This window comes from Crassostrea angulata, chromosome 5 (assembly GCF_025612915.1).
Source record: "Crassostrea angulata isolate pt1a10 chromosome 5, ASM2561291v2, whole genome shotgun sequence".
Taxonomy (NCBI): Eukaryota; Metazoa; Mollusca; class Bivalvia; order Ostreida; family Ostreidae; genus Magallana; species Magallana angulata.
Genome location: NC_069115.1, coordinates 7,889,963 through 7,910,958, shown reverse-complemented (window position 1 = coordinate 7,910,958; position 20,996 = coordinate 7,889,963). Strand labels below are relative to the sequence as shown.

The 20,996-nt window shown below is 34.4% G+C and overlaps 1 protein-coding gene across 8 annotated transcripts in view; it reads right to left on the bottom strand.

Annotated features, from left to right (window-relative positions):
- LOC128183067 (intermembrane lipid transfer protein VPS13A-like) overlaps window positions 1-17,935 on the bottom strand; it is a 70,639-nt gene extending 52,704 nt beyond the window's left edge. For all 8 annotated transcript variants that reach the window (XM_052851913.1, XM_052851912.1, XM_052851916.1 and 5 more), the window contains exons 1-22: window positions 17,807-17,935; window positions 16,922-16,965; window positions 16,489-16,509; window positions 16,086-16,128; window positions 15,708-15,859; window positions 15,600-15,642; window positions 14,949-15,016; window positions 14,704-14,862; window positions 14,096-14,194; window positions 13,077-13,134; window positions 12,820-12,941; window positions 12,255-12,436; window positions 7,642-7,786; window positions 7,132-7,282; window positions 6,373-6,467; window positions 5,973-6,121; window positions 5,452-5,543; window positions 4,551-4,666; window positions 2,733-2,876; window positions 2,406-2,473; window positions 2,164-2,242; window positions 1,487-1,577 (exon numbers count right to left, since the gene is read on the bottom strand). In XM_052851913.1, the coding sequence (XP_052707873.1) occupies window positions 1,487-1,577; window positions 2,164-2,242; window positions 2,406-2,473; window positions 2,733-2,876; window positions 4,551-4,666; window positions 5,452-5,543; window positions 5,973-6,121; window positions 6,373-6,467; window positions 7,132-7,282; window positions 7,642-7,786; window positions 12,255-12,436; window positions 12,820-12,941; window positions 13,077-13,134; window positions 14,096-14,194; window positions 14,704-14,862; window positions 14,949-15,016; window positions 15,600-15,642; window positions 15,708-15,859; window positions 16,086-16,128; window positions 16,489-16,509; window positions 16,922-16,965; window positions 17,807-17,903 (2,218 nt within the window). In that variant the 5' untranslated portion in view covers window positions 17,904-17,935. The remainder of the gene's footprint in view (window positions 1-1,486; window positions 1,578-2,163; window positions 2,243-2,405; window positions 2,474-2,732; window positions 2,877-4,550; window positions 4,667-5,451; window positions 5,544-5,972; window positions 6,122-6,372; window positions 6,468-7,131; window positions 7,283-7,641; window positions 7,787-12,254; window positions 12,437-12,819; window positions 12,942-13,076; window positions 13,135-14,095; window positions 14,195-14,703; window positions 14,863-14,948; window positions 15,017-15,599; window positions 15,643-15,707; window positions 15,860-16,085; window positions 16,129-16,488; window positions 16,510-16,921; window positions 16,966-17,806) is intronic.
- Window positions 17,936-20,996: the final 3,061 nt, after the last annotated feature.

Below are 20,996 nucleotides of genomic sequence, written 5' to 3'. Positions count from 1 at the left end.
TTAAGTTAATATTCTCTTTGATCAAGCACAACTTATTTGAATTATATATTTTAAACATGTATGCAATTTTGATAAAAATATCTTCAGTTGATGATGCAATATCATTACATAAAATCATTATTAACCTTTCAATACAATAAATACACTCTTAGTCTAATTGTACTGTATTAACTTCATGCACAGGATGAATCTCTGCCATTCAGTCAATTGAAAGGTGACTGACAGGTAACTGAAATGTGACTGAACGGCATATCTGTGCCATTCAGTCACCTTTCCAGATCATTCAGTTATCATTCAGTTGACTGAAAGGCAGACCTTTATACTGTGATGTTAACTAAGCAGATGTGTATTGAGTGTCACAGACCTCCCTCTAATTGGGAAAAAATTTCAAGAGGGTGATCGAAATCTCTGTCTTAAATGTACATTGTGCATCTTGATTAACTTCATTATGGTAAACTCTTTGCAATACTCAAATTTCTATTTCAGCTGGTTTGTTGATTAAAACAATACAAAATGATAGTTACAATGTGTTAAGCCCATTAACACTGATAATGATCGAAGCACCCAAAACTAGATTTAAACAACGATCTTCTTGTAATTCCCAACAACCACTGCACCATGCATTCCACAGATAATTGAGCCTAATATTAATTGTAATTCATATGTTTCATCACATAAAAAGAAGCTTTCAAATTTCCTGTGGAATTTAATGTGAGAGAGTGTTTTGAAATTAATATAAAACAGCAAAAGAATTAACTGACACATTTTAACATCACAAGTTTTACATGGAGACTATAATCTGATGACAAATTCAGTTTCTGAGAAACTCTCCTTGAATTTTTATGTGAAATATTGTCATGTGCTTTCAGTTGCTCTTTTCACATGAAGTTCATATGAATAACAACTGTACACAATTTGGTTAAGGATCACATCTTTTTAATGAAGCTGACATCTTAACAGTAAACTGCCACCGAGTAAGTAATAAACCAATCAGTACTCTGTAAACTTACTTTCCGTCTCAGTCTTCGCTGAAAATTTTTAAGCAAACACATTATCCAAAATGTTTATAATTTCCAACTTTGATCAGAGAGTTTTGATTAAGATACAATTTAAAGGTGGAATAGTGCAAACTGAAATATCAATATCAATTTGATGAAAGCACTGCTGTTTTAAACTACAAGTACAGTTCTGTAACAAATCATTGTTTGAAAACTATCTAGAATGGATTACAAAGCTTAACACATAAATTAAAAGGACTCAATGGTCGTGGCCATATTTTAGGCTATATTGATCTCCTAAAAAAGAAGAGCTCCATATCAAAATACAGGAAAATACCCAAATGTAAAAGGTATAATTAATAATTAATGGTTGATAGCTCAACAATTCATATCTTAAAATTTTAGCAATATTTGATGGTTAATTTGTTGACCATTGAGTCTCCTTAAGGTTTGTGTGTTTCTTGCTGTTTACAAAGACAACAACAGACCTGAGTCGGCGATCAGAGCTTTGACCTCGGTGACCTTGACCTGGAAGATGTCGTACATCTGGTTCTGGAGGACTGTGCTGGGGAGGGACGACTGGAAACATACAGACTCAATGATCAATTGTTATATCAACTGAAGGTACAACACACACCTACTGATAGATAGCTTATTACACATGATATATCTCTTATACAATCATGTATTATATACATCTGAGGTGTGTTTAGCAGAGCAGGAGCTTGCGAGCGCTCGCCAATATTTACATTGTGGGTATATGAGATTTTGGCGATCGCTCACAAGCATTCGCTTTGCTGAACAAGCCTCTAGTTCTGGAAGAGGAGGGGATAGCTGGAAACATAAAGACATGTTTCTTGATGATGAATAATACATGTTCCTACACTATATCTTTTTGACATATGTCTAATCCTACATGTACATTAATTTACTTAGCATTAATTTACAGAATACACAGTACATGCACTTGCAAAGAAAGAAAAAACTTGATTGATACTAAGATCAGAAAACTTATAATATAAAGGATGGCACAAAAAAGCATTTTATGACATAAACCATAAACAGGTAAAATTAGATGTGTACAAATAAAAGTAAACTTTCACATAAAAACACGATTCAGTTGGATGGTAAACATTGAAATAAAAGGAGTGGGCAGCGTCCCTACCCCGAGGTCTTCTGATTTGTCCTGTAGCTGACTCTCCACAGACAGGGTCCCAAAGTCCACCACCAAAACATGGCCCCCACTGAAAGAGGGTAAAACAAGAAACACTTCAAACATAAATAACATGCAGGGCTAACACGAAGTTGACAAAACCAAATGCTCTTTAAAGTCCTACTGGTTTTCATATAATTTTGATTCAAATCTGAATCTAAATCTGAATTTGAAGTCATACTAATTTATCTTACTTGTGCAGAGTTCCATTCTCTGGTAACACAATATATGGGGACCTCATGTGAATAGATACATAAAAGGTCTGAAATGCAGGAAACACCAAAAACTTTTAAATTATTTAGAAATTATCTTAATTCTTACTAACAGTTATCATTGTAATAGATAAAGAACCTGGTATTAAAAAATATTATGTTAAATATAAATTTCATTCTATATAAATCTCAAAAATGTATATTGCTCAAAAGTTAAATTGTACTATTTATTTTTAAAAAAAACTCTACATGACCACAAAAATTCTAAGTCTGCTGTAGGTATATAAGGGTGACATAACTCCTCCCTACCGACTGCTGTTCAATGGCATACAGAAGCATGTCTTTGCTGTACTTGACCACCCCGCTTAGTTTCTCCATGGCCAGAGCATTCATGTCCGTGTCTGGTGTGTGGTCCGAGGATTGGAAGAAATTGAAAATCTCCGCAATGGCGTGCTGGAAACAAATATCAATAGCTCCTTCAGATATACAGTCATGTACTAATGTATTACTGGTACACACACAAAATAAACATTTATCTAAAATTTCCATTTAAATTTTTAACATTTCTTCCTTAATTTTTTTCAGAATTCTCTTTAATACATACTGTAGATTCCTAATTAAATGTTAGGAATTAATATCCGCTTAAAATCGCAAGAAGCACTCTTCGCGAATTTTAAAATCTAACCATTATTTTTTAAGTGTTGAAAATTGTAAGAAATAAAGATGAAAGTTCCACCTTCGCGATTTTATATTCTCGGAATTTGAAATGAAACAGCGGTATCCATACCTGTTAACCCTCCTGCATTGCGCGGGAGACTCCCGCAAAACGGCCTAAAAATCTAAGATCTCCCGCATCCAACCTATCTCCCGCGCGGGAGACAAATTTCTCCCGCAATCGTATTCGTCTATCCCATACCCCCCCCCCCCCCCAAAAAAAAACAAAAACTTCTGAATCTTTACATGCAAATTTCAACAACCACTGCGGGTTTTTCTCTGATTTTGAGATCAAAAAGCTGCTGTGTAGCTTGAATATATCAAAATCCATCCAAGTATTTTCTACCGTGATCATAGTATGACATCTTATAGTCCAGCTTACTTTTTACGATTACTTCCGGTTTTGACTTAAATCAGTTACGTATTTTATATAGTTATGCATAGGCCTTAGAAAAAAATAAGTGAAAGCTTAAAACATCTTGATTTTACTCTGTAACACCAAAGAAAACAATACACAGCGAGTGGTGTCACTTAACAGGTGCACAGGTAAAGCACCCAAGCCACGTGCAGTGAGTCGTGACTAATTCTGTCTGGCCAGCACGGTCGGTAAAAATCAAAGTGAGTTTGGAACACTGAGTGTTTATACAAGCTACCAATAAAAAAAGCATTTCACAAGAGTTTTTAAAGTTTATAGTACCGGTGCAATGAATTACAGGGATGCTATAGATATAACAACAGAGATCATATTTAAATGCATGTTGTTTTGTGAATTAAAAATCAATCCTATATATAAGGCAAAAAATAATTTGAATGAATATTATTTACTGGTATTTTCTTAACTGAATGAATATTATTTACTGGTATTTTCTTAACTTGGTTTCACTGCAAATTCAAAATACACAAAATAAATTTTCTGTGTTTACCCTAGATGTCAGCATGCAGTGATGGTTCAATACTGAACAATTAGACTTAAGTTAATATAAAAAGTGGCACTATTGACTTCTTGTATTGTACCATGCAAATAAATATAATAGTTTTCTGAACATGTACAGCAACACAAGTTGTAATTGCACACCGGTAGTCATAGAAATAATAAAATTTAAAATGATTGCAAATTCATTAAGTACAATGGAAAAATAAGGTATCTAACAGTATTTTTAATATATATTTGCATTTCACATGAAAAAAGGTCGTTTACGCAAAATCTCCCCCTTAGCCAAGTTGGTAAGGGGGAGATTCTCCCACATAGCAGCTTTGAAAGGTTAACAGGTATGGGTATCGCGAAATTACATGTAAGTACTCGTGTAATATAATTTAGGAATTAACAGTAACATTTGAAACAAGAGTTCACAGAATAATGAAACAGATAAGAAACATGTTTTTTTTTTATATATATGAGACTAAGAGTAGTACTTGGTCATAGAAGATTTCCACGGGCCTCACTGTCATCTTCAGTGATTGGTCAGCTTTGATATGCAAAGGTCGAAGTTCATATTCCATGGAAAACATCTGACCTGATAAATCTGCAGCTATAGGCAACAAAATAGGTTTAGGTTTATTCACATGTATTACATGTTTCTGCCAACATTAAGGTATTTGATGTATAACGGCCACATTTTGTACCAAATAAATGAATGGTCGGATATTCTTAATCATGATATCATTATGAAGGTGTTATCAAAATAAAATGCTCCACCGAAGGAATTTTCAAAATGTTGATTATGGTCCAACTAATTACACCTTGAATTTTGCATTGAAGTCTATGGGCAACATATGTTTTATTAAGATATTGTAAAAAGTAACTTATGATTAGTAAAACTCTTTTGGTTAATACCTGCATAACCTGTCTCTTTATTAAAATAAAAAATAAAATTAATCATTTACCGCATATATTTTCTTTTTTTTATCATGGGGAGATAACTCTTTAAAAAAATTTTTAGGTGCAAAATGACCAGCTCCTTATATGTTGTTTGTCATGTTAATTTGGTTCATTTCACTATCATAGTTATCGAGCAATACATATTTAACTACTTTAAAATGATTCAAAATTGTTCAATATCCCTTCGTTATGCATTGAATACCTTAAATGAACATTTCTCTCAAGTTCATACAAAACAGGTAAAACAATTTTAAGCAAAAAGTATTTGCTTCTCCAGTTAATTTCTAAACTGGTACATGAAGATTGTTATCAAAGATTTTTTTTTATTTAGATAAGTTTGGTGGAAAAAAATCAAACAGGTCTGTATATTCTATTAATTATCCTGAAAACATTAATTAGCTAGTGAAATATACAACTTTGGATCCGCTGACTTACTGTATATTCCACCATTTGAGGTCAGCAGTTTGACCTGTTTGTTGTCGAGGGAAACGCCAGAAATCACAAAACTCTCTGTGTTACTGACTACCCTGTAGTAAAAGAGAGAAAGGATAGACAAAATTTGAAAACAAATCAATCAAAAAACAAAGTAACAGATAGGAGGCATAACTATATGGAATACAGTCAGAGAACATTTCATTCAAAATAAATCAAATACAAAAAACAGTTATGTGGTAAGCATAATTATATAGCATATTAAGCTAAATATGGTCATCTTTTAAAAGTTTCTGGAAAATGATCATTGAAAATCAGTTTCAACAGATTGTTACCAGCTTATTAAATTAATTTGACTAGTAGAATGTACAAATATGGGTCAAACTGCAATGAGTCCATAGTGTGCCAGATACGTTTAAAGTCTGATTTTTATTGATGAGAAGCAACAAAAACAAACAATGGATACCAGCCATTTGTCTTATAGAATCTGGATGATATTTACTATACAAATCACCCCCTTGTACCTGATTCCCTCCCCTCCGGGTCTGTTTTCGTACGAGGTCCTCATCTCGTCCATAATGACCTGTAGTATACAGGATGACCCCGGGGACTCAGTGCTGGTCAGACAGCCACTGATCTTCTGGACCTCCACCTGTATCTTGTACGCCACATACTGTAACAGTCAAATTACCATTACTTACTCTTAAGCTCACAACAGGGAACAAATGAAAATAAGAAATGGAAACTATTTTATTTTGAGACCCCTTTAAAGCCATTGATAGGGGTTTTTATAAACTAGAAATTTAACCAGTTTTGAGACTTTCAATTTTATTTTGATATAATACAGTCATATGTCTGTATCCATGAGTGATTTCTTGAGGCACATTGAGATTGATTAATCCTATGCTAAATATAAGTTCTGACCTCCTTTGGCATCCTCTGAGGATTCTGTGCCTCCTTGTAGCCCACTCCTTCATAGATCTCCCTCTTCTCTTCCTCAGACAGCCCAAACAACTCCTCTGTAATGTGACAAAAAGCATACAGGGCAAAAGATAATACAAACTTTAACTATACTTAAACTTGTACCTTCAAAGATGATACTATTAGATATCAGTCTCATAACTTATGTTGTTATTTCATTAGATATCAGACTTGTACCTTCTGTTATCATATCATTACTAGATACCAAACTCATAGATTTTGCTTAAATATATTACTAAGTTATCTGTCTCAAACCTTCCCCTGTGACCTAACTTGTAATTATGTGGTATAAGACTCATATCTTTTCATGTGATATCAGTTGAGATATCAACCTGAAGCCTTCTGCAATAATATTACAAAATATCAGCTTTGTACCTTTTGTTGCAATGTCATTAGATATCAGACTCATACTGTCTACTCTTATCTATTAGATATATTAGACTTGTACCTTCTGCTGTGATATCATTAGATATCACTTTTACCGTCTGCTGTGATATCATTCGATGTCACTTTTACCTTCTGCTGTGATATCATTAGATGTCAAACTTTTACTTTCTGCTGTGATAAATGTATCATTCCATATCAGACTTTTACTTTCTGCTGTGATATCACTAGATATCAGACTTTTACCTTCTGCTGTAATATCATTAGATATCAGACTTTTACCTTCTGCTGTAATATCATTAGATATCAGACTTTTACCTTCTGCTGTGATATCATCCAGAGCCTCCTCCTCCTCAGTTCCACCCCAGAACCAGCTGAACCACCCCCCTCCTGCATTCTTCTTTTCTTCCTTCTTTCTTCTCATCTCCTCTCTCTTCTCTTTCTCTCTCTCCTCTGTTTCCTCAGCAAACTTAAAAGTAATGTACAAAACTTAATCTGAATTTGGTAGAACTGAATAACTGGACAAGATATTTAATCTCAATTAATCTTAATATCATTATTAATCTCTGGTACAATTCTAAGATATTGTATAGTATATCAAAATTACCATACATTTGTACAAATAACTCCGATTAAGAATTACGCAAATTAATGGGCTTTTTGACTGCTAATACAATGGCCTTTCGATTTCGAAGCATAGAATTAAAGAATTTATTGCAAACATCCAATTAAAAGAACTCAAGGAATTATTACAATGAAATAGAACAGTCATGTAAACTAATCATTAGATGTCTTGTCATTGACTAATGACCTTGACCTCAGTGTTACCTCGACCTTGGCCTGTGCCCTGGCCTTCAGGATGTTGGTGACGTCCATGGATTTCTCCCACTCCTCCAGCCTCTGTTTGATGTTGACATCTTTGTCAGACTCCAGGTACTTCTTGTACAGCTTCCAGTACTTCTCGTACTCCTGCCTGTGTGCATTACAAAGGTAACATGCTTCATAAATTATAAATTTAAACAAAATTCTATTGCCATACTGAGGTAGTAAAAAAAATTAATTAAAGAAGAAATGATGTCCTTATCTCATTCAGCACAAAATGTAAAACATTTGTGTATTTCAATTTTCGAATCAGTAAACACAACTAGAGCAGAGCTCGTGGCAAAGCCCCGAGTAGGTCTTCCGTTGTTGCTGCGAGTTGAAAATATATGTTACGATTATAATGACTATACTTTCAGTTCTGCTTTTGTTATAAAAATGTGTTGTAATTGAAAGTCTGTATATAAAACGTGTTTTGAAAAAAGAAAGGAAGAAAATATTTTAGGAAAACTATTTGTCGAGCAGAGTTTATGTAATCGTTTCAAACATTGTTTAAAAAATGAGATCATGTTTAATGGCGAGTTAAATTTTCAAAGGGTAGCAAGCATTGTTATAAACATTAAACAGTATGTACTCATGATTCATGTCAGGAATTGTATTTCTTTTTTAAACTGAACTCGCCTACAAAACACGTAAACTTTTCTCAAAGATAACTTCTATATTAAAATATTTCTAAATTTTAGAAGACTATGTGCAAGTTTAGAATTGCGTGCTGACAAAATTTACAGACCCTAAAACGTACTACTACACCAAAAAAGCGTGCGGCCAACGTGCGAGAAACGTTTCGTGTAAACCTTTTAGAGTTTCATGTAAACCGTTTAGCGTTTCTGGCAAAGCGTGTAAATCGTTTCGAGCAAAGCGTGCGAGAACCGTTTGAAACGTTCATCAGATTTCATTCGGAACTCTCTGACAAGTTAATTGTTTCAAAATGGCGCGCGTGTTTTACATTACTTTAACAAAATTGAACGAATTTTTAACAAACAAAAGAAAGGTATATGTATTAAAAGACGACTAGTTACAGAGTACATGTATATTTAACGTTTTCATGCGATGTTTCAGTACTGAAACAATATTAAAATTCGCTATACATAAAAAATATTAAATACAGTTAGCGAAACATGATTTCTATTGGAACAAACCTAAATCAACTTTAACTTGCACGATCATGTTTTGATAAGCATGTATTTTTATTATCTATTTACATCGATAACTCTTACTGAGACCATTCGGCTGTGTACAAGCAGCACACATAACCTCGGACATCGGGCGAGACTTGCACCTGGCTGAACCTGTCAATCAAACTCTGTGTATTTGTTTTCATTGGATGGTCAGGCGTCTCTCTTTTGTCGAAAGCCAATGGAAAATTAATGAATTCAAGGTAATCGGAATCAGAATTTGATAAAGCACACAATTTAAATGGTAGAAAATTTATTAATTATTTGAACAAAATTAAATGTAAACATTGAAAGGAAATAAAAAAAATTAATTATTATGGGAATCTATACGCATGGTACTCAATTAAAATAGATTATATTATGATTTTATTATTTTATGTAGTAAAATCACCCTTCCAACTGTTACTCAGTTACATAACAATTGTTGACCTGGGGCTATAAATGTTCTGAGCTGTGTGCGCTGAAGCGGCACAAGATTCTCGATCGCATGCGGCAATTGAATTAACACAGACTGGCCGAATAAACAAAGGGGTGGGAAAGTGAAACAAAATGTTACACATAAGAAGAAACCACCAAAAATGTTTTTCGACAGATCTTGATATCTTTTCTCCAATTAAAAAAAAATCCAGCGCGAGCACCTGTCAGCGGGGCGGGAGGAGTGGGGGGGGGGGGGGGGGCAGCAATGAGTTCGCTTCCACAATGAAACTACAGAAGTGATTAATATGTGACCGATAAAATCTAATCTAAAGTTGTTTAAACTCATGTGAATATTTTCTAAAATAATCATCGAATGCCTCAATTCAGGGCATTCCTTTATCGTGCTAGCACCTACCTCAAACATGTAACATGGAACTTTGATTATAATTTGATTTGATTTTCAAACTGCCTTGTACGCTATCGTATAAATCAATGCTTAATCAACTGTAAAAGTAAAATAACTTTATCTTAAACCAATATAATAGTTGAAAACATAATAAAATAAAGTTGTGTCCGTGCAAAATATGAAACATAAACGCGTCATAAGGTACATGTAGAAGAACACGAACGCCGGATCTCCTCAGCCATGTGCGAGGGATGATCATTATTTAAAGGTTTAATATTTGAGGGGGGTGGGGTGGGGGGTGTTGATTTAAAACATTAATTGTACAGTTTTTAAAGTAGTTTACATAAACCAACCAACCATTAGTTGTCTAACGATTTTTCCGATATGGAGTAATATCGTTCATTAATATTCATTTACACTCAAATATTTAATTAAATATATACAAGTAGGACAAACCTTTATAACATAAAATTAAAACAGTTCTTGTATATACGGCTATATTAACTCAAACACGTTCATATGCATGCAAGTGTAAGTCGCGGTGTGCGAATCTTGTGTATTAAATAACCGCTTACCGCTAGGTAATGCAGCCGTGGCTGATCTCCTCGGCCGTGGGCGAAGGATAGATTACGTAAAGGTACAACGCACAGAAACGCACAGCTCAGAACCAAGGAAGATTTGAAAAGTTTGCAGTATAATGACCTTACTCTATCAAATAGAAGTTCTTTATTTTAAACTAAAAACCTACAATTGATCTATGTCTATTATTGCTTTAGAGAATGACATTGTTTTTATTAATTAAATGAACTACATGTATTTCTTACTTGACATCCAATCGTTTAATCCACAAAAGATTTTGTGTAATCAAAACTAAAACAATTCTTGAGTTCGCGGCTAAATAGATTCATATATGAGAGACGCAACTCTCGTGTATTAGATAACCACTGACCGCTAGGTAGTCCAGCCGCGACCACGGTGACCGACTTTCTCGGCCGCGGGTGAGGGAGAGCTTACGTAATGGTACACACACAGCTCTGATTCAAGGTAGATTTTGAATGCATGATGTTTATATTAAAAAGGTAATGCATATATTTTTTCATTCCATATTTTGTGTTTTACTAGAAAAGAAAAAGAATGTTTTGTTTTCCAATTCCCGTTTTTAAGGATTGTGCACTATAAGAACTTAACAACGACTTAAACTCCTAAAAAAAAGCATGTATTCTAAAAAAAAAATTCTTATGAATTAATGCCTCCTGTATAAACCAGCATACTTTCTGCGGCAACTTTATGCCAGTTGTACGCACAAAGTCTTCCGTTAACTTGTCAAATAAAAACAGGTACATGCTAACATGTAAAGCTTTTTACACTCATACTACACAAACCACTTACAAAATAACATTGAAACGACCTTCATGAGATCCCAACAAACAACTTTTCCAGCGACAGCCATATCAAAATCCTAACCGTTTTTGAGTTATTAAGCAAAATTTTTTAGGGGCCATTGGCCCTTAATTTAAGGGGGCAGCCCCTTTTTATTGGTGTCAAATGAAAGCCCTTGTTATTTTGCACAACTTTTATTCTACATGTCTTTACAAAATTTTTTTCGTTCAAAAGATATAAAGGAAAACATGTCTAAATTTTTGCACTTTTTTGAATCCTGTTTTTTGACCCCCTACCTTTTCCTAAATAAAAAACGTAATCTAAAAACATAAACAGATGTGCACAACTACAATGTCTCTGTTATTCAAATTCGTTGGATTCCCATTCCCTGCTATCATAGTCTCGGAGCCTTTGTCTGGAAACAAAAGGCCCTAAAAAAATTTAAAAGGGGAATAACTCTTTAACGGAAAGGGAATTCTACATTTTATGAATTGCTTAAGATAGTGTTTTGTAAAGTACATTAGCCCTGAAAATTTGAGCAAAAACCGTTTAGAAATGAGCAAGATATGAAGCCTCAAAGTTCGCGTCTAGGAAACAAAAAAAAAAAAGAAAAATAAGAATAATCTTAATTTTTTTCCCGCACAATAATAGAAAGGTCTTCCGTTGGAAACGGAAGACCTTAATTACATGTCACAGTTTGTGAATTGGTATACCGTCTGAATGAAATTCTTACTTTCATGTTTGAACATCTTCAGACTAAATAAATATTTATGTCATTCAAATATGAGTCAGCGCCAGTATTTCAATTTTTTTATCAACAATTCCAATCTGACTTACTTTACATAAACTTCTAATAAATGCATTATTGCAGTAACTATAAAAAATGCCTGAACTTAATGATAATTCACTAACAGAAACATACTGTGGAATCATTAAAATTTGTGGGGGCCAATTTTCGTGGTTTGCTTAAATTTTACAGGTTCGAGGGGACGTAATTTCGTGTATTTTCGTAAACATACAAAAGGATTATGACTTAATAGCCCTAGTTTATTAGTTCGTGGGGGTGTATAATCATGGATGAGAGGTAGCCACGAATTCCATGAAAATTGAGCCACCACGAAATCTAATGATTCCACAGTAGTTACTATCATGACAAGATCTAGGACAAAACAAGATGGCCATACTTGTACTGTACAATCCTGGGCCAGGAGTAGGGCCTGATGTTGTGCTCCAATACCGATTCATAGGCATACCTCCACCATGACTTCACACTCGACTTCACGGAGGATGTCGGCCGGAACTTACGATATCGTCGATTTACATCCAACCTTTTGGAAAACTCTAACCACTGTGTTGCACTCACATACTGAAAAAAAATTACAATAGAAGTTCTACATGCACACAGGGACACTTAGCAATGTATCATATACGGTACACTAGAACCGATATCTAAATAATTATATATCAAATATGCTGTTCACAATAATGTAAATGTATAAATTCCTCAAAATTTTCACTTTGTACAAATCAAATAAAAGACACAGACAACAGCATTTGGGGAAAACAATTTTATCATTAACTTTTTATGTGTGGCACAACACATCTAGATCATGCATGTCTTGTTGAGTCACTCTCTCTTATTGTCTCTTTCAGCTCTCTCTCTCTCTCTCTCTCTCTCTCTCTCTCTCTCTCTCTCTCTCTCTCTCTCTCTCTTTCTTTCTTTCTCTCTCTCTCTCTCTCTCCCCTCACCTGACTTCGGGACATCCTGGCCTCCGCGTCCTGCACAGACAGCTTTATGTAGATCTTTGGCATCTTGTAGTCATCAATGTTGTACAAAATGACCTTGGCCTCTGCTGAAAATGGGGTCAGTACTGTCCAACAAAGATATTATATTAATTTAGTACATCACTGTGATATCTACAGCTTAATATTCCATTGTCTCATTTACTTTCTTTGTTAATACTAAGTACTGGAATGTATTAAAAATAATGATGTCAGTGGAATACCTGGGGAAAATTTGTCTGCTGAAATCATCTTGGATCTGATGGACTGTTTCAATAGATTCTGTGAAAAATATATCAAATTGAAATCAATTTATGTAACTAAAAGGTAAATAAATATGAAATAGAAATTCTAAAGTCTTTACAAAGTTTTATTGACATTTAACATATTTATTAAAGGACTAAGTGCGGTTTTATGCATTTTTTGCCCCCAAAATCAAAGTTTTAGAAAGAGCTTTAAAAATAAGGTAAAAGATAGTTAAAATCATATTGGAAATAAAGGTGTAAAAGGTTATCACCACAGTGACGTCATAATGTAGATATGACGTCATGAAGATTGCATTATTTTGATAAATTGATGTTTTGTAGCGAAATATGGGTGTTTTCCGATGGTTTTTCGACTGGGAAACATCGAGCGCAGGTTTGCTCAAGTACCATATTTTAGTATAATGTGTATAACTATCTGAAGAAAAACATATGTTAAAATCGCACTTGAGCAGACCTGTGCTCTATATTTCCGAATGCAAAATATATAGCAAAAATGAGAATATTTTCATTTGTTTGCATATTTGCAAGATTTGGGCCATTTAGGTGACGTCATAGATACACAGCGAATGAGTAATGATGACTAAAATCATTATTAAAGTTATAGGCATCCTCTATACAATGATTTGTAAAGATTTTATTTTTATACGATAGTGTTTTACTATTTAAAAATTGGTTGAAATCGGGGGCAGATATTTGATCATACCTCACATAGTCCTTTTCTGTATTCATTTGATTATTTTTCTGTAATACATGTAGAAGAAAAAGGAGGCTCTAACTTGGGACCATTCTATTTAAAAACCAATGCTCTACCAACTGAACTAAAGAGTTAACCCACTAGCTGGAGCTAGTAGGAGCGTGGCAGTACTGAGCCTTTATATACACACTAATATACTTGTATAGTGGCTCTAACAATAAATGAATGACCACGCATAGATAAGTACATAGACTGAGTACCGATTTGCTGAATCAGCACTCACCTTCCAGCCCCCGGACTGAACCAGACCTGTGTCCCCTACAAGGTCACTGCTGCTAACCCGGGAGTTCCAGTACAGGGAAAAATCTGAGATCCTCCCTAGCTGTAAACAAGAAAATCATCATAATTATACAGAAAAGATCTAAAATCAGGTGAAAAATTTTACTGGACAGGTTCTCAAAATAACATTTATGACTGGTACCCACCTTGTGTAGGACTTTTGACTGGTACCCACCTTGTGTAGGACTTTTGACTGGTACCCACCTTGTGTAGGACTTTTGACTGGTACCCACCTTGTGTAGGACTTTTGACTGGTACCCACCTTGTGTAGGACTTTTGACTGGTACCCACCTTGTGTAGGACTTTTGACTGGTACATACCTTGTGTAGGACTTTTGACTGGTGCCCACCTTGTGTAGGACTTTTGACTGGTGCCCACCTTGTGTAGGACTTTTGACTGGTACCCACCTTGTGTAGGACTTTTGACTGGTACCCACCTTGTGTAGGACTTTTGACTGGTACCCACCTTGTGTAGGACTTTTGACTGGTGCCCACCTTGTGTAGGACTTTTGACTGGTACCCACCTTGTGTAGGACCTTTGACTGATACCAACCTTGTGTAGGATTTTTGCCGAGCTGTCGAGCTCCACTTCCTCCCATCTGTCGTTTGTTGTGAACACATACAGCCCTCCCAGAATTCCTCCTGCAGCAAAAGGTTTACCAGGATTGGAAACAATGTCCTCATATCGCACATGGACATTGCTTATCTTGATCTGAAATAAATCACCTACTTTAAATACACCATGAACATAGTAAATTCACAAATATTTATGAAAAAATATCATCAAGTGAGCTGTACCTGAATGTTATTGAGGATGTACTTCCCAATCTTCTCAAACAGACCAGGGTGCTTCTCTGCTTCCTTGGCTGCAGAAAGAAGAAATTCATGCATATATATATAAATGTTTCCTATAGATATAGACTAGTACTTTGAAGATAAATCCAAACAATTCTTAAATAAATGTATATTTAAAGTAAACCATAATAAACATAATATACTATAAAAAAATTTTAAATTCACAACCATTATATTCTGTAATAGGACTCATACAGTAGGCCAGTTTTAGACATTATACTTAATAAGCATGGCTTTTTTTGTCATATTTGTACAGCATGAACTGTTTGAGATATCATGCTTATACAGCATTACCCTTTTGGATGTCCTGCTTTAATACACAGCATCGACAGCATGAGATATCAAACTTTTACAACTTTATTTGAGAATTCATATATCACACTATGTCTTGAACATTATTGCCTGTTTCAAATATTATGTTATTTTTACAGCATAGTCTATTAGAGAAATCATACAATACTTATACAGCATAAATTATTAGAGATATCATACATGTACTTACCTGTTATATACAAATGTACATGTAGCATTAGATGATAAGTTTATATATGGTTGAACACCTTCAGCAAGGCCTGTTTGAGATATCATACTTACACACTTTCTGTATGACTGAGGGATCGAGCGCCTTCAGCATGGCCTGTTTGAGACATCATACTTACACACTTTCTGTATGACTGACGGGTCGAGAGCCTTCAGCATGGCCTGTTTGAGTTTCTGCTCTATCTCCTCTACCCTTTCTTTGTTGTAGGTATCCATGGAGACAGGACTCAGTAGGATGTAGAGTCCGTCCAGCTCCAGACGGACTTCTGTTCCCCCAAACAGGTTCCCCCATGGTATGGATAGGCGAATGTAATCTATAGTAAAGAATCAGCTCCATGTCACTGATTGTTTCAATGTAGTAATGTGTTCAAGTATGTCTGTTCTTAGACTTTTTTCCCTAATGTTATCTAACTATTCTACATGTACCTTTGTTCTGAGAATTTAAACTAACTTGATCGGAAGTGTATGCAACATCCATATCACTTAAAGGAAAATCAAGTGAGGTCACTGACAATGTTAATGCATCAATCAATAATTTACCTAGATGTCCGACCTTGACCTCAAAGGCTTGCTCCTTTCCCAGCTGTAAAATAAAAGGGAAAGTTTTGTAATATGTCATGATATTCACAATAATTTTACTGAGATGTATATTTTGATTAAAATATCTTGTAACAATTCTAATTTAATTATTATTTTTACATGATTGTATAAAATTGACATGAAATTTAAAAGCCAAATATAAACTCTAGTTTATGAAACATCTGTTACTAGTAAGCTCTGGTCTTGGAATCCACCAGCTATATTTCTTACCTATTAAGTAACCATCCACTTTATGGAGGGTTGAGGGTCGTGTGTGTGTGTGGTGGGGGGGGGGGGGGGTAATATTAATAGAGTAATATGTAAATGTATATCAGTCTTTAAAAATTGAATTGAATTTCCATACCTGAAGAGTAAGGGCATCCTCCTGAAAAAGAATAAAAATTAAGCATAAAAAAATTCAAAGAATTAACATAATAAATTAATAATCATTATAATGGATTACTCCTTGATTGCATTTCATTCCTTTAGGTAATAAATCTGAATCACAGATAATCTCTTCTTTAACAAATGAATTAACAGATCCCAATATGTTATCTAACATACAAGTACATGTATAGTCAATGCCGAGTATTGATTGGTGTAAAGGCAATGACAGATAGACAACATATCTTGTATTACATCTGATTCAGAAGTGAACAGGTACAGTTAAGTAATCAATAGAGATCGAGGCAGGTAGAGGTGAATATAATAACAGATTAGAATTACTCATTCAATACAACAGGAATCAATGGGGGGAAGACAAGGTTGTATTGTGTAGAAGTCTTTATCGTACTCACCAAAGCACTGGGCTTAAGCACCAAGTCCGTCAACTCTACTTTGCCTGAAATTATATCAGATTTGTTTGAAAAGGTCATAATATCATCACATTAAATCCGACAATTTTACATGACAGTTGTACATCTTTCTATTGGTCTTAGACTCTCTTTCTCTCCTCTCTCTCTCTTTCTCTCTCTCTCTCTCTCTCTCTCTCTCTCTCTCTCTCTCTCTCTCTCTCTCACACACACACACACACACACACACACACACAATAATTGTTTTAAATCACTTATAGTATAGTAGTCTTCTTGTAATTACCGGTATACAGAGAAATTTTAATGAAAATTTTAGTACTGCAATATAAAAGAGCATTCAATATCAAAACAATTAAATTGAAACTAATGCTTGCCACACATGCACAGATTATGAAATGACAAACGAATAACTCCTAGGCCAGTGAGACCTACATCAAACTGCTGTTTGTCCGTTACTAAAAGCTCTCCAATATACATAACAATAACCTTCACCCCTCTCTCTCTCTCTCTCTCTCTCTCTCTCTCTCTCTCTCTCTGTCTCTCTCTCTCTCTCAGGTACTACACCTACTAATATACCGTTATGTCATGAACTTTTAAGAAACAAACAGCTGCATACATGTAACCTAGTCCCTACACTTGACATCCTGTTTTTATCATCTAAATGAATATTAATAACCCAGTTTCAATTACAAGTATAACAACAGACAATAAGTACATATATGTCATTGTACAATTTATAAATTTGCTAAATATTGAATTCAAGAAATATGAAAAGATATGAAGAGAGAAGACTTGACCTGACATAGAACAATGTCTTTTTAATATAATTTAATGAAATACTACAAGATGCATAGAGGTGTTAAGTCTTACCTTTTAACACGCTGTAGTTCAGGTTGTCATGGTTAATGTTCTCCACAAACCCACCCACGTACTCGTTGATGAAGTTGACAAGACGGTCCTTAATCATGATTTCTCCTTATATTACACGCTCCATCTCCACTAAAAGAAAAAACATACAGAATTAAAACAGGTTAACATGCAACAAATAAACAAGCAGTTTCTGTTTGTTTTCAGAGCTGTCAACTACTTCTTCCTTTAAGCTCTTTCAGCTGATTGTTAGCCTTAAGTAACTGGTATTATAAAATACAACAATAAGATATCACAATCATGGCAGTATGCAGGTTTGAACCTCAATGTACAGTTTGGTGAAATCAAACTTCAAATTCTTCAAAAGATTTGAGAGAAAAAATATCAATTTTTAGGACTTCAATTTTGCTCCAAAATACTACTAAAAAGCATCTATTCATCAAACAATTCATATACTGTTCACATATTTTTTATTTAAAAAAAAACCCACTATATTTAGAATAATATTAAGTATCCTACTTTATATACTGAAGTGTTTTATATCCGTTTTGTATTAACTACAAGCACTTGAAAAGGTTGGAATAATGATGCCATTGGGATTATTTTATCATTTATCACATGTTTGCCCTGAACTTTGTTGTTGATATCAGCTATGCTATACATTGTTTATAAATATTCTATATTGTGTTTCTAAGTTAAATATGTCATGCAAAAATATCTAATGTGTAAATAGCAAGTTTGATCACAAATTCTACTCCAGTTACAGTTGTTTAATGCTTTAATATATAGATTGAACTCCCTTTAGTCTGACGGCAGAGGAACTCTGACTAGTTTAGCCTGAAGGTAGATTGTGGTCACTTGATAAATGGGATCAAGATGAAGGAAAAAGAAAAACTTAGATTTTTTAGTTTGATAAATCAACACGAAATTCTATTGAATCAGATTTGTTAATTTTAACACACACACTTTGTATTTAATGTGTTTACATGCTGTACACTAATTAATTCTTAATTGGTGTTGTAATTAAAAAAACAGCAATTTGTGTATATATATGTCTTGTTTTGATTATTAGAGATAAAGCAATGTGTGTTCGAAATGAACATGCATGCACACCATAACTTTTGTTTACCTCCAAGGAAAACTTGATCAGTGAAAGACCCATCAATTAGAGATACGTACAAGATAACCATGATAGATAAATGTGTAATAGAATATGAATGATATTTTAAACAATACTATGTGGCTGTGTTACTTTTTTCCCTTCGACTTTTGTTTGAAAACAAGATTTTTCATGCTCTGCAGAATAACACACATTGAAGGTTCATGTATACACATCCAAGATTTTATAACTTGATGGTATTAATAACCTACATTATAGGGTTAAATGCTGCCCCTAGAATCATCAAAATAAATGTTACAAAATTTAAAGGTACATGTATCAAATTCAAGTCCTCTCCACGATCAACATCAATGGTGGCTTCAAACACACTACATGTACTAGTCATTTCAATCAGATTCTGCAAATAAGATGTGCATTATCCTTAATGACTGTGTCTTACATATAGATTAGAATTATTTATACATGTTATAACAGATTTACAAATTTATTTAAAGTCTAAAACTTTATATTCAAAGTAGATCAGAAAATACAGCCAAATCAAGAAATGTGCATTGCAGATAAACTTTTGACTCCCTCTTGTTCCACTTGTGGATGACTAAGTTGATTGAGTTAGGTGTATGTGATGAATATAAACTGAACTGAACTTTATTTATTTCACAACAATTGATAAGCAAGTTCTTCAACTTATATTAATATCTCTCGTTGGCACGGATGCTTGCGAAGGGGTCATTGGTGTGGGAAGAAGCCGGAGTACCAGGGGAGAACCCACATGTCCAAGCGGGTGACCGCCATACCCTATCACATACAACCACTGTCAATCACAGGGATCGAACTCGGGTCGCAGCGGTGAAAAGCAAGAGCATTGTCCACTATGCTACTTGGGCACCTTATATATAAATATAATTATATAATATAATTGAATATAAATGTGCCAGTTGGTGAAAAGTCAAGTCTCAACCGGGACTTGAACCCAGGGCCTCTGGGGTACCGTGCCAGCACTCTAGCCACTGAGCTATCGAAACCCAATATATTGACTGACAGTCACACACCTTTTAACCCGGTGACATACTCCCCCTCTTTCATAAATTCGTTTCTGAATTCTAAGAGTACAGGAAATGCTGTGAAGCAAATGCCTGGGGAATGACAGTGGGATTTGTACGTTGGGCGCCAAATATGAGAGGTGGTGAAAAGTCAAGTCTCAACCGGGACTCAACCCAGGGCCTCTGGCATACTGTGCCAGCACTCTAACCACTGAGCTAATGAGACCCGATATATTGACTGACAGTCACACATCTGTTAACCCGGTGACATAACAATACTGTTTAAAGATCTGAATTAGATAATAAAAACCACATAAATTTGTTCCTTTTTTCAAAAGATGTAAAATCAAACCTGATGAATGAAATCCATGTTTCTATAATGCATGAAGTGCATATCATTAGCATGAATATCTTACTGATAAGAGTTAAAATTGTGAAGCTAAACACGTAAGTTGGATAATATAAAAATAATACCTGATGTCATATGCAACAAACATTTACTAGCAATAAATATATACATTGTAAACTGATTAATGATTAAGTTCTGCGTATCGATATTGCAACCAGTAAGTGTTATCACTTATCAAGGTGCAGATAGGATTATCTTCAAACGCACTTGGCAACAACTGACAAGATCAACTTTCTACTTTCACTTTCAAAACGCCGTATACAAACCACAAACATAACAATTTATTCCACTTTTAAGCTATCACTAAAATAAACAGACTGTAAATATGCTTAGTTACAAAAAATCATAATTTATGCATTCCTGGTTCCTGCAATATTGAAACCAAAAAATCGATCCTAAATATAGACCTTGAAGTTTTGACATTCAACACAAGCTAACTAAAATGAGAATGTCACTGTTAAATTAAATCGACAAGCATGCACGTCGTAAAGAGACCTGTTAATGAAGCACGCATCCCCTCCGTCCAAGAAACAGCTGCAGTCATCTTCACTCGATGAAAAAATCAATGAAATTCTGATAAGCGGTCGACAGAAGCAAAATGGAAAGTAGACAAGTCGTACAAAG